The sequence below is a fragment of the Lissotriton helveticus genome, chromosome 2_1 (genome assembly GCF_964261635.1).
Source record: "Lissotriton helveticus chromosome 2_1, aLisHel1.1, whole genome shotgun sequence".
NCBI classification, from domain to species: Eukaryota; Metazoa; Chordata; class Amphibia; order Caudata; family Salamandridae; genus Lissotriton; species Lissotriton helveticus.
In genome coordinates, this window is record NC_136059.1 from 959,953,073 (window position 1) to 959,972,423 (window position 19,351).

The 19,351-nt window shown below is 48.1% G+C and overlaps 1 protein-coding gene across 3 annotated transcripts in view; it reads left to right on the top strand.

The window, feature by feature from the left end:
* The window catches only part of TUT7 (terminal uridylyl transferase 7), a 1,540,394-nt gene that overhangs the window by 834,853 nt on the left and 686,190 nt on the right, over positions 1–19,351 (top strand). For all 3 annotated transcript variants that reach the window (XM_078675707.1, XM_078675708.1, XM_078675706.1), the window contains exon 15: positions 6,931–7,031. In XM_078675707.1, coding sequence (XP_078531833.1) covers positions 6,931–7,031 — 101 coding nt within the window. The remainder of the gene's footprint in view (positions 1–6,930; positions 7,032–19,351) is intronic.

Sequence of the window (19,351 nt, forward strand, 5' to 3'; positions counted from 1 at the left end):
ACTGGTTTCAGGGTATCACCACTCATCAGCCAGTCAAGATTGACTCCAGTGGCATGGTAAGCACAGAACCTACGTCTGGGCATTATACCTTTCCACTTAGGGAGTCAAATGCAAAAAGTACATTTGATGGACGGAATGGTGAAACAAGTATACCCAGACGTGGGTCTTAACTCAGCGAGGCTGCATCATCTCTGTGTTAGTACACCTCACAGGTGCCCCTGATGTGGCACTGACAAACTTGACAATTCACTACAGCATTTCTGTTGTGCAGTATGCAACTTAGTTGTGCATGTGATGGCTTGTCACCCAGATCATGTCTTTTAGGTTTACTGCCCTGCCCAAAGTCAGATAAAGCTAATTCCAACTCCATTGATCTAGCATTTATAATTGCATGGTGTGCAGTATTGATGAACTGGAAAGCATGTCTACCCCCACCACTAAAGTCTTGGAAAATAAAACTGAGGAAACTTGTCCAGGCAGAGAACGATGTGACCCAATGCCTCAGATTTCGAGCTAAGAAACCCACGTCCATTACGAGCTGGGACACTATCCTGCTAGCCTTAGTTCCTAATTCAGATGTGAAACCCCTGTCAGTGCTAACAAAATGTATTTTCTAAATAGCTATACATTGACGACTACTGACTATTAACTTCATTTTCTACGTAGCTGAGTGCACACTGGCCCCTCAATCGCTGTTTTCCACTTGCCCTTGGGGGACTGGAGAAAAGTGAGCATTGTTTGAGAGATTCTCTGATGGTGGGTGCATGAGACACCCACCCTCGTTTTGGTAGCTCGACCCCTACCATGCTGTCTAGTACTATTGTTCTGCTGTGTTGTAGCATTTGTGCAGTCAGTTCCCCTGCACGGGACATGACCAGTACCCATTCATATGTTGTCTTGTAACTATTAAGTGGTACTGGTCTGGTTAGGAAATCCTTCCCTGTAGAATGTGCACACTTGTTACAGGGAACAACATAGGCTCCTTATCAATACTTGAAACGACGTTCAAAATAATCATAAAAACATCTTCATGATGAGTTCAATCTTCTTTATTTTATTTTCATTATTTTCAGAAATTCTTCATTTGCTCAAATCAATTCAAATCCAATCAATCATTGCATAAGCATCACATGAATTCGATCACCCAATGCATTTCGGGTCACTCCATGGACCCTTCCTCAGGGGTTTATTGAAATAATAGACAAGAAGCTAATTAACCATAAATCTAAGTCCATGCGTGTACATGAAATTATCAAAACTATTGAATTCATACAAAATGGGTAATTACTATCTTTTCTGTGTTGTTAAGCACTCCGTGCCTCCCTGCATTGTGCCGACATCACACCGGAGACTGTGGTCTGTGTCACCCTTCCCGCAGCGGTGGTGGTGAGTGAGGACGCCGAAACATGAAAAGTTTATCTTCAGCAACCCTCTGTAGCAGCGGTACGGCCCCCGGGGATGGGAGCAGTGGCCACTATATGCAGGAGGGACGGCCCCTGGCTGGCGGCCCGGAGGCACAGCTGCGTGAGTGCCCAGGGCCCAGGGAGCGTCGCCCCAGTCTGCACGGGCCCCTTGGGGGATCTGCAGCACCAGACTGCCTCCTCTGCACAGGTGTAACCAGTGCAGACTGTGGAAGGGGATTACTGGGGAAGAGACTCGGTGGCCCTGAGAGCTCAGCGACACCACCAGCGGAGACTGAAAAGAGACAGACCCGCTGGGCGTAATACCATCTAAACTGACGGGATCCGTCCCCCAATCCCCCGTCCAAGTGGAAGCGGACCACTGACTGATCGTTTAGGGAGCTACCGAAAGGACTTTGCTGGCTCCCCACCTGCTAGCATCATCAACCATGGGAAAAGATAAAGTAGCAAAACCGCCCTCAAAGTAAACCTGAATGGAGCAGTACACCACAAGCAGGAATGGTGCAGGCGAGGTCGTCCATGGCAAGGCCCCCCTACCTGAAGGAGATCTCGCCATGAGCCTGCAAGCCATATGGTCCTCACAGGCTCAGTGGAGAACAAAATGGGAGAGGTACGAGTCGACATGGCCCTCCTAAGACAGGGCCTCCGCCGTGCCACGAACCAGATAACGGAAGCAGAATCTCACTTGTCCACAGTGAAGGATGATGTACACCGTTTAAAAGAACAGGTCACGCAACTCCAGTCCCAAAAGAGAGAGCTACATATACTACCAAAGGATGTGGTAAAACACTCACACGCAACACTCTACGTTTGTTAGACATTTCTGAAGGAGCAGAACCCGGAAAAGTGGCAACCTTTGAGACCTGGATTAAATTATTGATGCCAGCAGATGAACTAGCAATATGGTTTGCCGTGGAACGCGCCCACCGGACTCTGGTGGCCAGGCTGCTGCCAGGTTCCCCACACAGGCCGATTATTGCCAGAATCCTCAATTTCAAAGACAGGGACGCCATCCTACAAGCCACCCGCTCTCAGATAACCCTGTCCTACCAAGGCCATAAAGTCATGATTTTCCCGGACTATACCAGGGAGGTTCAGACGCAGCGCCGATCCTTCGTGGAGGTAAAACAGAAACTGCAAGCCCTGAATTTCTAATATAGACTGTTGTTTCTGGCTTGTCTCAGGGTGGTCTTCCTAATCAAAGCCCTCTTCTTTGACACTCCTGAGGAGGCATGGACCTGGGCAACTGAGGAACATCTCCTCCAGCCCTATGAGGCCACCTCTCCCCCTGCACTGCACTCTGGAACTGCAGCACCCAAAGACTCTAGGCCCCAGAGACAACACACCGGCTCTTGCAGAGGACAGAACAACCACAGGGACATGTCCACCTCGTCCACGGCTGCTGCCCAAGCATCCAATGAACTTCTCAAACTTACGAGAACCACATGCCTACAACAAGACCAAAGAACGGAGGAGATATGATCCAAAGGGAGGCCCCACTCAATGCTGATTGTTGGATCTGAAGACACTGATCTCTCACAGACCCCGTCGATCTAATAGACACCCAGTCTGGAACCAGTCCCTGCAGCCATCTGTAGACTGCATCTGTTAAACGCTGCCCTTGACATTAATGGCTCTGGCATAGCCAATGTGACTTGCTAGAGACTCAAACACATCCTGCCACTTGGAGGAGTCCACCACGTAACTCACACACTAAGCCTATGGTTTAGTCTTGTTACACCTTGTTGTAGTTAGGCGGACAGAAGTTTCCTTTTGAGAAGTAGAGGGAGGGAGGGGGGTTGGTTGGGGAAAGCGGTCGGGACCGTTGTCCCAAAGTTAAGTTCAGCTTTGCTGTGTAGGCGCAGCACCCAACTTACAGCATTAGATACATGAACGCATCACCGCCAGTGCAGACTAACTAGGCCTCCAGACTGCTGCGACCCTCAGACACCCTTGCCTGCCAAACATGATACTGCTATCCCCTACCCCCGCGCTATGCCCATAACCCAATATCAGGGAGAACCCTTGCAAATTCTTTCCTGGAATGTCAATGGGCTCCTTGTCGAAGTGAAATGCATAACGGTACTGAAGCACTTCCAAAGGCTAGCCCCGAAGTCCTTTTGCTCCAGTAGACACATCTTATGGGAAACTAATGCCTCTTCCTTGCCCACTACGGGTTCGGATTTGAACGTGGATCCTCAGGAGCTGCCATTCTCTTGCACCATACCCTTCCTCTCAATCCCGCCCGCGTAACCAGCGATCCACAGGGCCGCTTTTTGGTCCTCACTGGGACCCTAGGAGACGCGACCATTAACTTGGTCTCGCTCTATGTGCCTCCAGCAACCCTCACGCCCACCCTGAGTGTTGAGGTCGATACTATCCACTCCCTCCACCAGGGTTTGACTATAGTTAGGGGTGATTTTAATGCAGTCATTCATTCAACCCAAGATGCCATAGGCACACCATCCCCATATAGGACCCATCATGCTAACCAAATGACGGAATGGGCAGCACAAATAGGGCTATGCGATGTCGGGAGGACATAGAACCCCAGAGTGCAGCAATAGACTCACACTTCAGCAGTGCACCATAACCATGCGTGCATTGACCTGCTATTTATGCCAGACCCCGACTGTCATGCGGTAACGGATGTCCGGATTCTCCCTCGAGGCATATCTGACCATTCTCCCCTCCTTCTCCAAGTGGGAGACCCCACTGGTAACCTTGCCCCCTCTGCCGACTTAATGCCTGGTTCCTCCAGTGTGATAAGTTTTGGCACACACTCAGGGAAAATATCAAACAATACTTTCAGGATAACCAAAACTTAGTCCCCTCACAAGGCACGCTGTGGGAAGCTTGCAAAGCCATGATTCGAGGGCTCTCTAAAGGGCCTCTCAAAGCCAAGCGATTGGCAAGAGAGAGCCGTCTCTCCCTCCTGGAAGCCCAGGTGACTCGCCTGGAATAGACCACAGCTGAGACAGAGAGTGGGAGAGAAACCTTCCAACTTGAGCTACTAAGGGAGGAAATAAAACACCTTCGAAACTGCCAACTTGGCACAGGTGCTCGTAAATGGTGCTCCCTCAGACATTTCCTAGATCCGACGTGGGAAGAGGCAGGGGTGCTGTTTGTCACTGCTCCTCTTCGCCCTTGCCCTTGAGCCACTAGCCTGTCATATCCATGCAGACGAACAGACCCAGGGTTGGCGCTAGAGGGAGGGGGGCATGAAGACCGCATCTCTCTTTATGCAAAAGTTGTTCTGCTTTTCCTTGCAGACCCTGGCCCACTCATGCCCCAGTTACCTCAAACTTCTTTGCTCCTTTGAGGGAGCCTCAGACCTGTGCCTAAATCCAGCCAAATCGACACAGGTCCCTCTACACATGTCCAGGGAATGCATAGTCTGGCAGACTAACCACTTAAAGTGCCTCTCCTTTAAATATCTAGGCATCAGGGTGTCACTGCTCCCTGAACTCACCTGGTCACTCAATGTTAGTCCCTTACACCAGAGAACAAAATTTGACCTCCCCAAGTGGCAATCCCTTCCTCTCATCCCGATAGGTAGAGTTGCCAGAATCTTCCACTCCACTACTCTCATGGATGGTTCCGAACACTGGACAGCATGGCCACGGCTTTTCTATGGGGTACCAGAGACCGCGTATGGTCCTCACCTCCTGTCAAAAGGCCCTATACGATGGAGGAATGGGCATGACCAACCTCTTTCTATATTATCTGGCCATTCGCCTACTAGTGATACACGACTGGTTCACAGGCCCAGATTCCTCGCTCACTCCCTGCAGTCACTAGGGCTGTCCTGGTCACCTGGCGATCAGCATTGCGATACACACAGTGGGACTAAAAACTGACACTGCAAACACCCTTGCAGAATGGCACCAGGTGTGGTAAAATAGGGACATTAGAGGGCTTCCGCAAAAGGGACTTGATTGGAATCTCACAGCTTAGAAACGTATGGAGAGGAAACCACTTGTGCTCCTTCCAGGATCTACAAAACTTGTATGCATTGCACCCCACCCAGTTCTATAAATACCTGCAACTCTGACACCCCCTTCCCCCTACACACCTGCAGAGACCACATTCCCAGAAATGTTGTCCCCTAGAAGCCCAAATCCTGATCAGTGACCTTGGGAAAGGAGGGGTATCCAAGATATATCGCTCAATTAGTCCATAATTCCCTGATCTCCCTAGGCTCCCTCAGCCGTGTTTGGGAGCCCTGGCTGGGCCCCTTGGAGAAGGGGGATTGGAGGGATGCCCTGATGGCCCCCCGCACAACCACTATTTCTGGCAGGCCTCGGCTAGTACAGCTTTACTACCTCCACTGTGCTTATCTGACCCCGGCCCGTTTACACTGAGCGAGGCAAATGGCCGCCCCCACATGCCCACTTTGCCAGGTTGCCAGATGGTATCGGATGATTTCTATCACATGGTGTGGGCCTGTGACCCCCTCACCCTATATTGGGAGGTAATAGTGTCCGAGCTGTGTATTGTCCTGAGTTTGGAGGTCCCGCTTAGCCAGCTAGCCTTGCTCCTGGGAGACATGGGTGGCCTGGATGGGACCCAAGTGGACAACATTTTTCTCACCACGGCGATTATGATAGCCAAACGCGACAGCCGTGGCGTGAAAGGACCATATCCTCCCTAGTATAGCAAAATAGCTTTGAGGGGTAGATTGGTGCGCTGCACAAGAAAAACCAATCTACGAAGCGAGAGGCTGTCCTGCCAAGCATTGCCCAGTGTGGAGGAAATGGTTTGGATTAATGAGGTATTTGGTGGGGACGAAGACTAAGGGACAATCTTTAGCCAAACATACTTACTAAGACTTCACACTGGAAATAGACAACATTTAATGTGCTAACTGTAAGATCTGTCTTTGCTGCTGGTTTTTGTATTTGTATGCCTTTTAAAACCAATAAATGTGCTATGAAACAAAAAGTTGACCTTGTCTCTGCTTCTAAGGGTTTAGAAGAAATGGATGAGGAACTGGCATCAGGGCACCCGAATGGCACTTAAAAGCTCCAGTGATGTCATTGCTAGTCAGTAAAAAATACTGATATGGAGCGATGCCACATACGATGCAGAAAAACTATTGTAAAAATGCCTGGACCTAGTCTAGCACATGGGGATATTCAGAAGGGGAAGAACCTACAGGTAGGTATCTTCTAAAAAGATAGTTTATGAAGGTAAGTAACTTGCTCTTCCAGAATTGCCCTGAAGCTTGGAACAACACATGAAATTGAGTCAGCATCTCTGTAAGATTACAAATCCATGTTTTATTATTATCAGTAACATACTTTCTCGTGCTGTACTAAGTAGTTGTATAATAGCTAATTACTAACTATTTACTGCTAATGTTGGTTTGAAGGAATAGCCAGAAATGTCTTTTTTTCCATATGAATTTTGTTTGTAAATCCAAATATTCAGTTTTGCATCATTGATATTTAAACATTTGATATATGGTTTAAGAATCAATTTTGTTTTCTGTTTTTGTTTCTATCAGGAGCAACACTTAGTTTGTTTGGTTCTTCTAAAAATGGATTTGGCTTCAAACAAAGTGACCTTGATATTTGTATGAGACTTGATGGTCATGAAACAGCAGAGGTAATCCTAATCTTAGTTTTTTTAAATTGTTACTGTATCAAGTACACAAGCATGTAAAGGGTGAGCTTAATGGTGGCAAACATACATACATCACCTAATTGTATACATGTTGTTTTTCAAAAGAGAAATGTGACCTCTGGCTCTAACCTTCAACCATTCTGTTTTCGTTATTAACCAAGCCATTTCCAGTAAAATGTGTTCTGCTTAAATTAGCAGTATGTCAGTCGATCGCTTGGTGTTATGCTTTTTTGGGGTGGAGGGAATATGTGATTCTCATCCTTCTCATACAAGTCCCAGAGTCCAGCCTTCAAAAACGTTTTGCATGTGTGTTTTGAAGATTGCATTTTATCTTGGCATGTGTATGTTTTTAATTGTTTTGGATTGTTTCCAGATCTTGTGACGTTCTCAAAATTACATATTGTAGAAGGAATAAGAGAGAATTAATTGGGTGCCCTCTCTCAGTTAATCGAATGTACCTAAAAAAACAGTGTTCATTGAGTGTGCACTTTTAATATGTGTTTAGCACCTAAATCAGATAATGAAGGAATGTTTTTCTACTAAACCGGGGAAATTAGTTAATAATAATTGAAATCTTACTACTTTGATCTTAGCTTTTTGAAGTATGTGCTGATATTGCTAGTGACATGTAAAGAGGATACACCTCACAGGAGCAGCTAGTTGGTACACATATTTATCTTTTACAATATATTGGGCTGGGTTCAAATCATTGATACATGTCCTCTTTCACATTGGGGCATGCCTAAACTTATGGTCAGAAACGATGGACTGGAGGTTCAACCAAATGTGTCCATTGGGTGTTTAATATCTAGGAAGGATCTATAGCCGGCTCCTTATTTCCTGGAGTTTGTTGTTGCTGATCTAACTCCTTATAACTTAGTTGATCCTCAACCACAAAGGTTACTAAACATCCCTAGGAAGTACTATTTTTGCATCGTATGATCTTCATTGTTGATCATAATGAAAAAGTTCCTAGTGAACATGAAGGAACGTTTCAATTCTATTAAGGACACAGAGGCGAGGATTATGCTCTACATTCTTTATTTTCACAACTTGCAGTGTTCAACTTTCATGTAAAAAACTATCTTTCCCATGAGACCGTGGGAAAGGTCAACAACAATGGTGAACTAATCGGCATCACTGGATTCCTGAGAGGCACAATGCAGCTGGGATACATCCTCTTTCTCGACTGTAATCCTTCAGGCCGTCATTGAATTCCACTACTCCGTTTTAGCGAGCTCGGAACCTACAGGTTATCCAATCTGAATTGGTTAACCCGGGACTTGCACAACCACAACCAAGGGAAAACAGCATATCAGAAGAATACAGTTCTGTACATTGACCATACTTAGGGAAACTCATATCTTGTTTAAGTACACAATTACAAGGAGATGTAAACTCATACTTATACCTTACGAAGGTACCGAACCCTTCCATTTCTATATGTCTGTTGAACTGGTTGGGGAAAAAAGGCTTATAACCTCAGAAAACACCCGTCAGGAATAATCCTCGCCTAAGTGTCCTTAATAGAATTGAAACTTTCCTTCATTTTTACTAGGAACATTTTCATTCAATGGCAGGACCAGAGGCGAGGATTATGCTTGTTCAAATCTTGTCACCCACCAGGGAGGCCATGTCCACGACTGGTTTGAAATAGAATCTCTTGAACATGGAATCTGAAAGTCCGCGGCATTAATTATATTCTGAGGTGGACCCCGAGAGAAAAAGCTTTGAAGGCCATCACCCTCTGACTGAATGGGCACCAAAGTGCAAGATGTGAATACCCGCCTCCTGAATGACCCATCTGAGCCATCTAGCTATGGTGGGAGAAGAGACAGCCTTGAAGGGTTTCCTTAAAGAGATGAATAACTGGTTCTCCCTGTGAGGGCGGTTTTCAACTGTCATACTTTTGTAGGCTTTGAGACAACGCACTACACATAGCTTAGGGTGCCTGTCGAAGGCAGGGTACAAAATAACCTTGGAGCCCGACTTGGTACGTCCAGAAACAAGGAAGGTAACTCCTTGAGGGGTGAAGATTCGACCAGGAAGGTCCAGGGCCCTCACGTCAGACACTCTCCTGCAAAAGATCAAGCACAGAAGCATGGCTAACTTCACTGATAACTCCTTCCTGGATAGATATTTATTCGTCTACCAGGATTTAAAAAGGGATAGTACCTTGTTGACGTCCCAAAGTTTAAAATATCTGGGTTGCTGGGAGAGTGACAGGCAAACACCTCTCATGAGTTTGCATACAACAGGGTGTTCCCCCACCGCTTCTCCCTTCACTGGGGCATGGCCCACCGAGATCGCTGATTGGTAGGAGTTGATGGTGCGATATGCCAAAGCTTCGGTGGCCAGGGAAGCCAGGAAATCCAATGCGTGGACCACTTTGCACCCCACTGGATCTTGATGCTTCCCAAGGCACCAACCCACCCATTTGGACCATGATGATCTGTATTGTTTGTTGGTGCTCTCTGCCCATGCTGCTGACAGGATGCTCTGAGCTTCTCCTGATAGGCCTCGGAGTCTCCAGCGTTGCCTGAAATCTGCCGGGCCACGAGGGGCATCCGATTCTGTAGCATAAGGTGATGTGGATTTCCCTAGGGAATCCCAGAGAACCATCCGATCTTGAGGTAGAAGGATTGGAGAATCCCTGTAAAGTTCTAGAAGAACTGCAAACCATACTTGCGATCTCCAAAACGGGGTGATCAAGAGCACTCTGGCCTGCTGTCTGCAGACCTGAGCCGACAGGTGCATTATCATGAACGGAGGGAAGGCAAAACCCACCTCCTTCCACCAATCTTGAAGAAAGGATCCAGCTTAAGAATTTGGGAAGCTGACGGTCTAGGCAAGAGGCCAACGAGATCCGTTGAGAAAGGTCCCCCGAGGGAGTGCAACCTCCGTAAGACTCTGGGGTACAGCTGCCACAGGCTGTCCATGCTCTGGAGCACAAATCTGCGATCACGTTGGATGCACCGGGAAGGTATTTTGCTGTCACAGAGACGTTGTGATCGAGGAAAAAGATCCAGAACTCCTTGGCCATGTCCGCTAACGCCTTTGATTTAGTGCCGCCCAGTTGGTTTATGTAACGGATGGCAGAGACATTATCCATTTTGAGGACGCTGCAGGTGACTTTGTCCTTTGACCAGCACTTGATGACGAAGGAGCCCGCTAATAGTTCTAGACAGTTGATGTGGAGTCGCTGGTCCTCTGTAGACCACTTTCCTCCTGTAAAGGAATCTCTGCAGCGAGTCCCCTAGCCTGATTTGCTGTCATTCGACTCTGACTATGTCCGGTGCTAAGGCGAAGATGGCTTGCCCGTTCCTGGCCTCCATATGGTCTAACCACCACCTCATCTCTAATTTCACCTTATCCGTGAGGGGAACCTGTTTTGCATATTGCAGGCCCTTCCTCGAGTGGCTGGCCTTTAGTAGCTGACGGGCTGTGTAGTGGAGAGGGCCCGGAAAGATGGCCTGTATTGAGGACGACAGGAGGCCCACTATCTTCGCGACCGGTCTCAGTGAAGTGGTAGGTCTGGCAAGGGTCCTCCTGAGTTCCCGGTCGATTTTTTAAATCTTCCTGGATGATAAACTTAAGGTTTGACTGACTGAATCAATGACAAAGCCTAGGAAGGTAGTCTGCTTTTGGGATGTACGGAGGGACTTCATCTAGTTGATTACGAAACTGAGTCCTTGTAACAAAGCCACTGTCGTCTGAAGTTGGCTCATGAGTAAGGATGGGAACTGAGCCAACAGGAGATCATTGAGGTAAATGATAAGGCGGAAACCCTGACGTACTGTACCACGGGCTTGGGGACCTTGGTGAAACACCAAGGTGCAGCGGACAGTCCAACAGGAAGGGTAATGAACTCGTAGACCTGACCTTCCCACTGAAACTGAAGGAAACGCCGTGTAGGGGAAAAATCGGGACCACCAAGTACGTGTCCTTTAGATCTAGGCCCACCGTCCAGTCGTCTGGGCGTAGGAGGCCACGCAGCAGGTGGATACCCTCCATTTTGAAATGGCGGTACACAAACCAGTTATTAAACTCCTTTAAGTTGATAACTGGCCGCTGGCCCCCATTGGATTTGTCTACCAAAAAGATTTTGCTTAGGAAGACCCTTGGATGGAGGGAGGAGCAGGTGATCGCCCCTTTGCTCAGCAGGTCTACCACCTCCTTGTCCACTAGGGCGTCCTGTCTGGGCTGCTCCTGCATTTTCTTGAAGCCTCTGGAAGGGGCTTTGGTGTAGAAGCAGCCTGTCGAGCACCCCCTACCACAACCGACCCAGACGAAAACCTTTGGGTAGAACACTCTCTTTATGGAGGCCTGCACCGTGTCCTGAGTAGTGAATGTTGTCACCGATTTTGTTAACTCCCTAACGAAAGGCTCCCCGAAGAGCCCACTCGTGAGCCACTGCACCAGCCTCTGAGGAAGGGAGGTCCCCAAGTTTGGGGTCTACCTTTAAAAGTAGGGAGCGTCTCCTCTCAGTTGAGAGGACGCAGTTGGCATTGCCTAGAAATGCAATAGCATGCTAGGCCCAACCTGACACGGACTTGGGAGAGAACGGGGAATTGGATGCCTTAACTTCTTCTGCAAGGTCCAAGATCTTTTTGAGGGGCCTGCAAGCATCAAGGAGCTTGTCCTGGCATGCCCTCCAGGACCCATCTATCCCTTTCTTGGGGTATCAAATTTATTTCTGTAGGAAAGTGGCCATTTTAGAGTTGATCTCGGGGGTGACCGCCACTTTACCCGCAAGAGCGCGTCGTGGGCATTCTGCCCGAAGACAGGCTCTGACCTCATTCTCCAGAGGTTTCCTAAGGCAACTGGCTGCGAACTGGGCTACCTTATTCCCAGGGTCTCTCGCCGAGGAACGCGGGTGGAGGAGGTCTTCAGGAACCAGCATATCTGAGGGGGGTTCTGCACCACTCGCCGGAGGGCGCCAGGGCCGCGAATGACCTGCTTCCTCGGTGGACTCGGTGGGCGAATCGTCACCATCGTTCCCCCACCAGCCTTGCGGGGATAAAGGGGCTACCTCGTCTAGCTGCTCGGGTTCAGGGGGGGTGGGCTAGGGAGGCCTTTTCAAGGCGCTCAAAGGGGTTCAGGTCAACGGTCGACTCCTGTTAGCGCTTAGGGGCACGCATGAGGGTCAGGGTGTGGCCTCTTGGAGGGGGTTATCAGCGTAAGAGTACGCTATCTCCATAATGCTCCTTTTATAGGGGCCTATGGCCGCTGCGACTGCCTGGTGGATGGAGGCATCCACAGCTCACAGAACTAGTCATCCAGGGCGAGGACTTGCAAGGACTCCTCTTCAACGTAATCCCCATTCAAAGCACCAGAAAAGGGTTTGACAAGTCTATGGAGAAAAGCTGGGTAGTTCCTTACTGACTTAATTATTTTGGTGAGCCAGTGGTTCTAGGTTTTGGCGGGTTTAATATCCCTGAGTTTTATAAGCATGGGAGATAAGGAGGCTGAGATTCCCTCCCTGGGCTGGACTCACCCACTTGTACAGAGTATCCACCACACCTGGGCTGGCGCAAATGGCAGCCAAAGAACAAACACAGCAAGTGAAACAAGCATTTGCAATGCAATAGGTCTCGCAATAATAAAGTTTGAGGGATTATTATTGTAAATGACAAATTTTTTATTTATGTTTTTGTTTTGAAGTTTTGGTAAATAATAACTTTGTCATTTACAATGCTAATAGTGTTAACTTGTGGAAATGTGACACCTATAGCATTTGTAATGCAATATGTGTTGTCTTTACATGACTTAGATGTATTAATATTAAAATTAGGACTTTTTTTTACCAATATTTAATAGTTAAATTCAATAATTTGTCATATATAATGGCAATAGCTGAAACATTAGCAAATAATTTTGTGGAAGATTATGTTAGCAGCAAATCACAATGTTTTAACAAGAACAGAAGTGAAAACATTTAACATCTTTTTATGACATTTGCAATAAAGCTTGAAACATTGACAGAAAATATTTTAACCAGTTGTTGTTGAATGGTTGCACAGATTGATGCTGTGGTGGCGCTGAGTGATGTTGTTTTGGGGCCAAGTGATGCTGTGGCGTTCAGTAATGCTGTTGTAGCGCATAGTGATGTTGTGGTGCCCCTGAGAGATGCTGTAGTGGTGCTGAGTGGTGCTGTGGTGGTGCTGAGGTGGAAGTGTGCACTGCCGGCTGGTGGTGTGTGTGCCTGGTGGAGTTGAAGGGTGGAGTTGGAGGGTGTATTTGGAGTTGGAGGGTGTATTTGGAGTTGGAGGGTGTATTTGGAGTTGGAGGGTGTATTTGGAGTTGGAGGGTGTATTTGGAGTTGGAGGGTGGAGTTGGAGGGTGGAGTTGGAGGGTGGAGTTGGAGGGTGGAGTTGGAGGGTGGAGTTGGAGGGTGGAGTTGGAGGGTGGAGTTGGAGGGTGGAGTTGGAGGGTGGAGTTGGAGGGTGGAGTTGGAGGGTGGAGTTGGAGGGTGGAGTTGGAGGGTGGAGTTGGAGGGTGGAGTTGGAAGTTGGAAGTTGGAAGTTGGAAGTTGGAAGTTGGAAGTTGGAAGTTGGAAGTTGGAAGTTGGAAGTTGGAAGTTGGAGGGTGGAAGTTGGAAGTTGGAAGTTGGAAGTTGGAGTTGGAAGTTGGAGTTGGAAGTTGGAGGGTGGAGTTGTATTGGAGGGTGGAGCTGGAGGGTGGATTTGGAATTGGAGGGTGGATTTGGAATTGGAGGGTGGAGTTGGATTGGGAGGGTGGATTTGGAGGGTGGATTTGGAGGGTGGAGTTGGAGGGTGGATTTGGAGTTGGAGGGTGGATTTGGAGTTGGAGGGTGGATTTGGAGTTGGAGGGTGGATTTGGAGTTGGAGGGTGGATTTGGAGTTGGAGGGTGGATTTGGAGTTGGAGGGTGGATTTGGAGTTGGAGGGTGGATTTGAAGGGTGGATTTGGAGTTGGAGGGTGGATTTGGAGGGTGGAGTTGGAAGTTGGAGTTGGAGGGTGGAGTTGGAAGTTGGATTTGGAGGGTGGAGTTGGAAGTTGGATTTGGAGGGTGGAGTTGGAAGTTGGATTTGGAGGGTGGAGTTGGAAGTTGGATTTGGAGGGTGGAGTTGGAAGTTGGATTTGGAGGGTGGAGTTGGATTTGGAGGGTGGAGTTGGATTTGGAGGGTGGAGTTGGATTTGGAGGGTGGATTTGGAGGGTGGAGTTGGATTTGGAGGGTGGAGTTGGATTTGGAGGGTGGAGTTGGATTTGGAGGGTGGATTTGGAGTTGGAGGGTGGAGTTGGAGGGTGGCTTTGGAGGGTGGAGTTGGAGTTTGAGGGTGTGTGTGCCTGGTGAAAGCGTGCACTGACGTCTGGTGGTGTGTGTCTGCTTGGTGAAAGCGTGCACTGATGTCTGGTGGTCTGTGCTTGGTGGAAGTGTGCACTGACATCTGGTGGTGTGTGCCTGGTGAAAGCATGCACAGACGGCTGGTGGTGTTTGTGCCTGGTGAAAGCGTGCACTGATGACTGATGGTGTCTGTGCCTGGTGAAAGTGTGCACTGACGGCTGGTGCTGTGTATGCCTGGTGAAAGAGTGCACAGATGGCTGGTGGTGTGTATGCCTGGTGATTGGAAATGCAATAGGTCTTGCAATAGAAAAGTTTGAGCTTTTGGTGTGGAAAATGTAAATATTTTGTGAAGTTTTTTTTTTTTTAAATATAAAAGTATTAATTTTGTTATTAGAAATGGCAATAGTTATGAAATTATCAAATGTTACATGTATAGCATTAGTAAAGGTACATCTTTTGTTTTCCCCTGTATTACATGTATTGATCTTACAAATCACAATGTTTTAACAAGAACAGAAGTGAAAACATTTAACATTTTTTATGACATTTGTAATAAAGCTTGAAACATTGCTAGAAAATATTTGAACGAGTTGTTGTTGAATGTTTGCACAGATTGATGCTGTGGTGGCGCTGAGTGATGATGTGGTGATGCTGAGTGGTGCTGTGGTGGTGCTGAGTGATGCTGGGGTGATGCCGAGTGATGATGTGGTGATGGTGAGTGATGCTGTGGTGGCGCTGTGGTGGTGCTGTGGTGGCGCTGGGTGGTGCTGTGGTGATTATGCGGTGGTGCTGAGTGGTGCTGAGTGGTGCTGTGGTGGTGCTGTGGTGGTGCTGAGTGGTGCTGTGGTGGTGCTGTGGTGGTGCTGAATGATGCTGTGGTGGTGCAGAGTGGTGCTGTGGTGGTGCCGAGTGATAATTGTGGTGGTACTCAGTGATAATGTGGTGGTGCTGTGGTGGTGCAGAGTGTTGGTGCTGAGTGGTGCTGTGGTGGTGCTGAATGATGCTGTGGTGGTGCAGAGTGGTGCTGTGGTGGTGCTGAGTGATAATGTGGTGGTGCTGAGTGATAATGTGGTGGTGCTGTGGTGGTGCTGAGTGTTGGTGCTGAGTGTTGGTGCTGAATGATGTTGTGTTGGTGCTGAGTGGTGCTGTGGTGGTGCTGAGTGGTGCTGTGGTGGTGCTGAATGATAATGTGGTGGTGCTGAGTGATAATGTGGTGGTGCTGAATGGTGCTGTGGTGGTGCTGAGTGATGCTGGGGTGATGCTGAGTGATGATGTGGTGATGCCGAGTGGTGCTGTGGTGGCGCTGAGTGATGCTGTGGTGGCGCTGAGTGATGCTGTGGTGGCGCTGGGTGGTGCTGTGGGGGTGCTGTGGTGGTGCTGAGTGGTGCTGTGGTGGTGCTGTGGTGGTGCTGAGTGATGCTGTGATGGTGCTGAGTGATGCTGTAGTGGTGCTAAGTGATAATGTGGTGGTGCTGAGTGATAATGTGGTGGTGCTATAATGTGGTGGTGCTGAGTGATGCTGTGGTTGTGCTGAGTGATGCTGTGGTTGTGCTGAGTGATGCTGTGGTTGTGCTGAGTGATGCTGTGGTTGTGCTGAGTGATGCTGTGGTTGTGCTGAGTGATGCTGTGGTTGTGCTGAGTGATGCTGTGGTTGCGCTGAGTGGTGCTGTGGTGGTGCTGAGTGATACTCTGGTGGTGCTGAGTGATACTCTGGTGGTGCTGAGTGATGCTGTGGTGGTGCTGGGAAAGCGTGAGACAGGGCAAGAAAACAATGAAACAGGCAGAGAGAGCAAGTCAAAAAGAGAGAGCGGGCAGAGATAGAACGTGGAAAAGTGAGAGAGGCAAAGTAGAAAAGAGAGAGACAGCGGGACAGAAAGAGACGGGCAGTCAGAGAGAGAGGCTGGTACAGACAGTGGAAGAGAGAGAAGCAGGGACAGGCAGGGAAGAGAGAAAGAGGGGCAGAGACAGACACATTGACAAAGAAAGAGAAGCAGCAGAAGCAGAGAGCGGATCAGAGAGGGAAGGAAATACAGGTGAAACGATAGAGGGGCAGAGACAGACACAGTGGAAATCACAGAGACAGGGAGGCTGATACACAGAGCAAGGCAGAGGCGGACTGTGGAAAGATAGATACAGAGACAGACACAATTGAAAAGACAGAGACATTCAGGGGCAAAGATAGAGAGAAGCAAAGAATGACAGTGGAAAAGAGAGGGGCGCAGACTGAGGCACAGAGAGAGGCAGATAGCAACAGCTGAAAAGAGAGGCAGAGACAGGCTCAGTGGAAAAGATACAGAAGCAAAGGCACAGAGAGAGAGAGCGATAGACAGTGGAAAAGAGGGCACGAGAGAGGCAGATATATTAGAGTAGAAAGAGCGGCGAAAGAGAGAGAAAGAGGAGGAGAGACAGAAACAGGAAATATTTCTGCGGTTTGTTTTGGTTCTGGCTGGCGGCGCCTCGGCCAAAAATGAAAGATAAAGGGAGAGACTGCGGCATGGGGAGCGGGGCAGAGACGGGCTGCAGAGGAGAGAGCGCGCGAGGGGGGGGGGTGACAGACAGTCATAGAGAGACCTCCAGCAGAGTCTTACATTTAGGAAACAAAACGTGAAACTATGGTGCAGCCTCGAGAATTGGTAACATTACCTCAGGACCCAGAACATCATATGCTGCCTTCATTGAAAGGGATAATCTAACTCCTGAAATGTTCTTGATTATATAACCCAAGATCAAACAAAAACTAATTAACTATTGGAAGAAAAGCACGAGACCTTTAAAAAACACTTTCCTCCTTCACTAAAACATGAAGGTATACACCAAGTTCAATAAACTGGGTTCTAGAATATTAATTTAATGTAAATATAACTGGTGTGGCTCTGATTTTATACTTTGCTTATACTTTTTTGTTAAACAACTGTGTAAACTAAGTGTTCTGGCATCTAGATGCGACGGACCACACTGTAGAAAACCTCAAATCCAAAACCGTGGCATAATGTAAAGAACAGGAATTATTACCACGATAGCCCATTTTATTGGCTTTATAGCTAAAACAAGCAACTGTTAGATCAGTAAAAGCTAAAAACACATTGGGATTTTGACGAGAACAAAACATTAAGTGCCCACATTTTGAAAATCACTGGGATTGTTATCTCGCTATACTAATGTTTAAGAGGAAAAAAGGTCAATGAAACTCAACTGCGTGTACCAGAGATGAGGAAGAAGAACTGTTAAAGTAAAGTGAAGTAAATAATTACAAGGGAGGACGGGCGACGAGACGCACGGAGAGCAGCAGCCTTTGATGTGCTGTCCGGCCGTGCAGTGAATAATTAAGGGAGGAGAAATGCTGGCATGTGGCCGAGCGCACGCTGGGGTTTTAGGAAAAAAACAGAGGAGGTGGGCTTAGGATACATGAAAGGAGAGACTGAGGTGGAGTGGACTGGAGGGGAAGGAGAGGCAGAGGGCAGAGAAAGGGCAAATGGAGGCAGAGCAAAGATGGAACGGCGAAAAGAGGAGGGGTGAGGTTACGTTGGGGATGGAGAACCCAGAACGGCGAAAGGCGAGCAGGAGCCTTTATGTAATATGGACTGCAGAGTGCGTTTGCTCCAATTTATATAACATAAGCAGCTAAGGGGTGCAAACAAGCATGTGCGCTATTTTTTGCACCAGTGCCAAATGTATGTGATCTGGCCCGGAAGTTGCTTAAAGAAGAGACACGTGGCTACACTACTATAACAAGGGAGGATACCCGGAGAAAAAAAACGGCAAGCTCGAGGGACAGACAACACGGCATTTTAGGACAAGTAAAGCACTCCAATTACGTTGGTCGAGTTTGCGCTTAATAGGAAAGGACGAGCCCTAAAAATATAATTTGTGGCATCACTCCCAAATAAATAAGGAGAGGAGGCAGTGGTGAAAGGTTTTGGAGTAGTCTGGTCAACATGGCATGTTGAGGGGAAGAAGCGCTGCATAGAGGAAACCAGGATTGACGCTTGTGCTGTTTAATGGGGGGCTGACGAGACGCATGGGTAGCAGCAGCCTTTGATGTGCCGGCCGGCCGGCTGGCCATGCAGTGAATAATTAGGGGAGGAGAAATGCCGGCCTGAGGCCGAGCGCAAAACAACAGATGGCTTTGATGTGAAGGCAGGCAGCTCGGGCGAATTGAAGCGCGTTCACGAGACCTCATGCACTCGTTGAAAACCGCTTTTTGAGAGCTTAGTTTAGCTCTTAGTTTCACCACAATAGACTTGTCCTATTCATTCCTTGCGGAATGGAATAGGACGAGCCCTAAAAAACGTGGCTGTCAAAGGTTGATTTTAATGACCCGATAATCACAGGCGTCAGGCTGCCAAAATCTTGATACTAACCCGCTCTAGACGGGCGTAAGGGCTTCCAGGCTGTACGGGCTGTGGCTCTGCGTGGAGGCGCACTGCTGATAGGTTTGAACCTGACAGAAAAATACGTGCGTCCTCCGCTGAGCAACGAGACGCGGTCCGCACTGCGCGTGCGCCCCTTGATGGCTCCTATCCGCTACCGCGATGCCCGTCAAAGTGAGGTACCTCAAATGGAGCGATGAGGGAACGCTTCTACGGGACCAAGGTTTGCGGCGATATCACCGCCCTACAGACAAGAACATTTCCCATCAGAACTTGCCATGAAAACAATGAAACACATTGTTGAAATCAAAAACGGGAATCATGACTTAACTGCTGGGGAGCAGGAAAAGAAAGAGGACGTATCCCAGCAGCCTCGAGCCTCTCAGGACGTCCAGTGATACCAATTGGTTCACTTTTGTTGTTAACCTTTCCCGAGGTCTCATGGGAAAGATAGTTTTTTACATGAAAGTTGAACACTGCTGGTTTTGAAAATAAAGAATGTAGAGCATAATCCTCGCCTCCGGTCCTCCCATAGAATTGCTGAATAATTCCCTGCTATCTGTGCGAACTCAATTTTAACATAATGTTCTTAATTAAATTAATATTGTGAAGTGTCATAAATA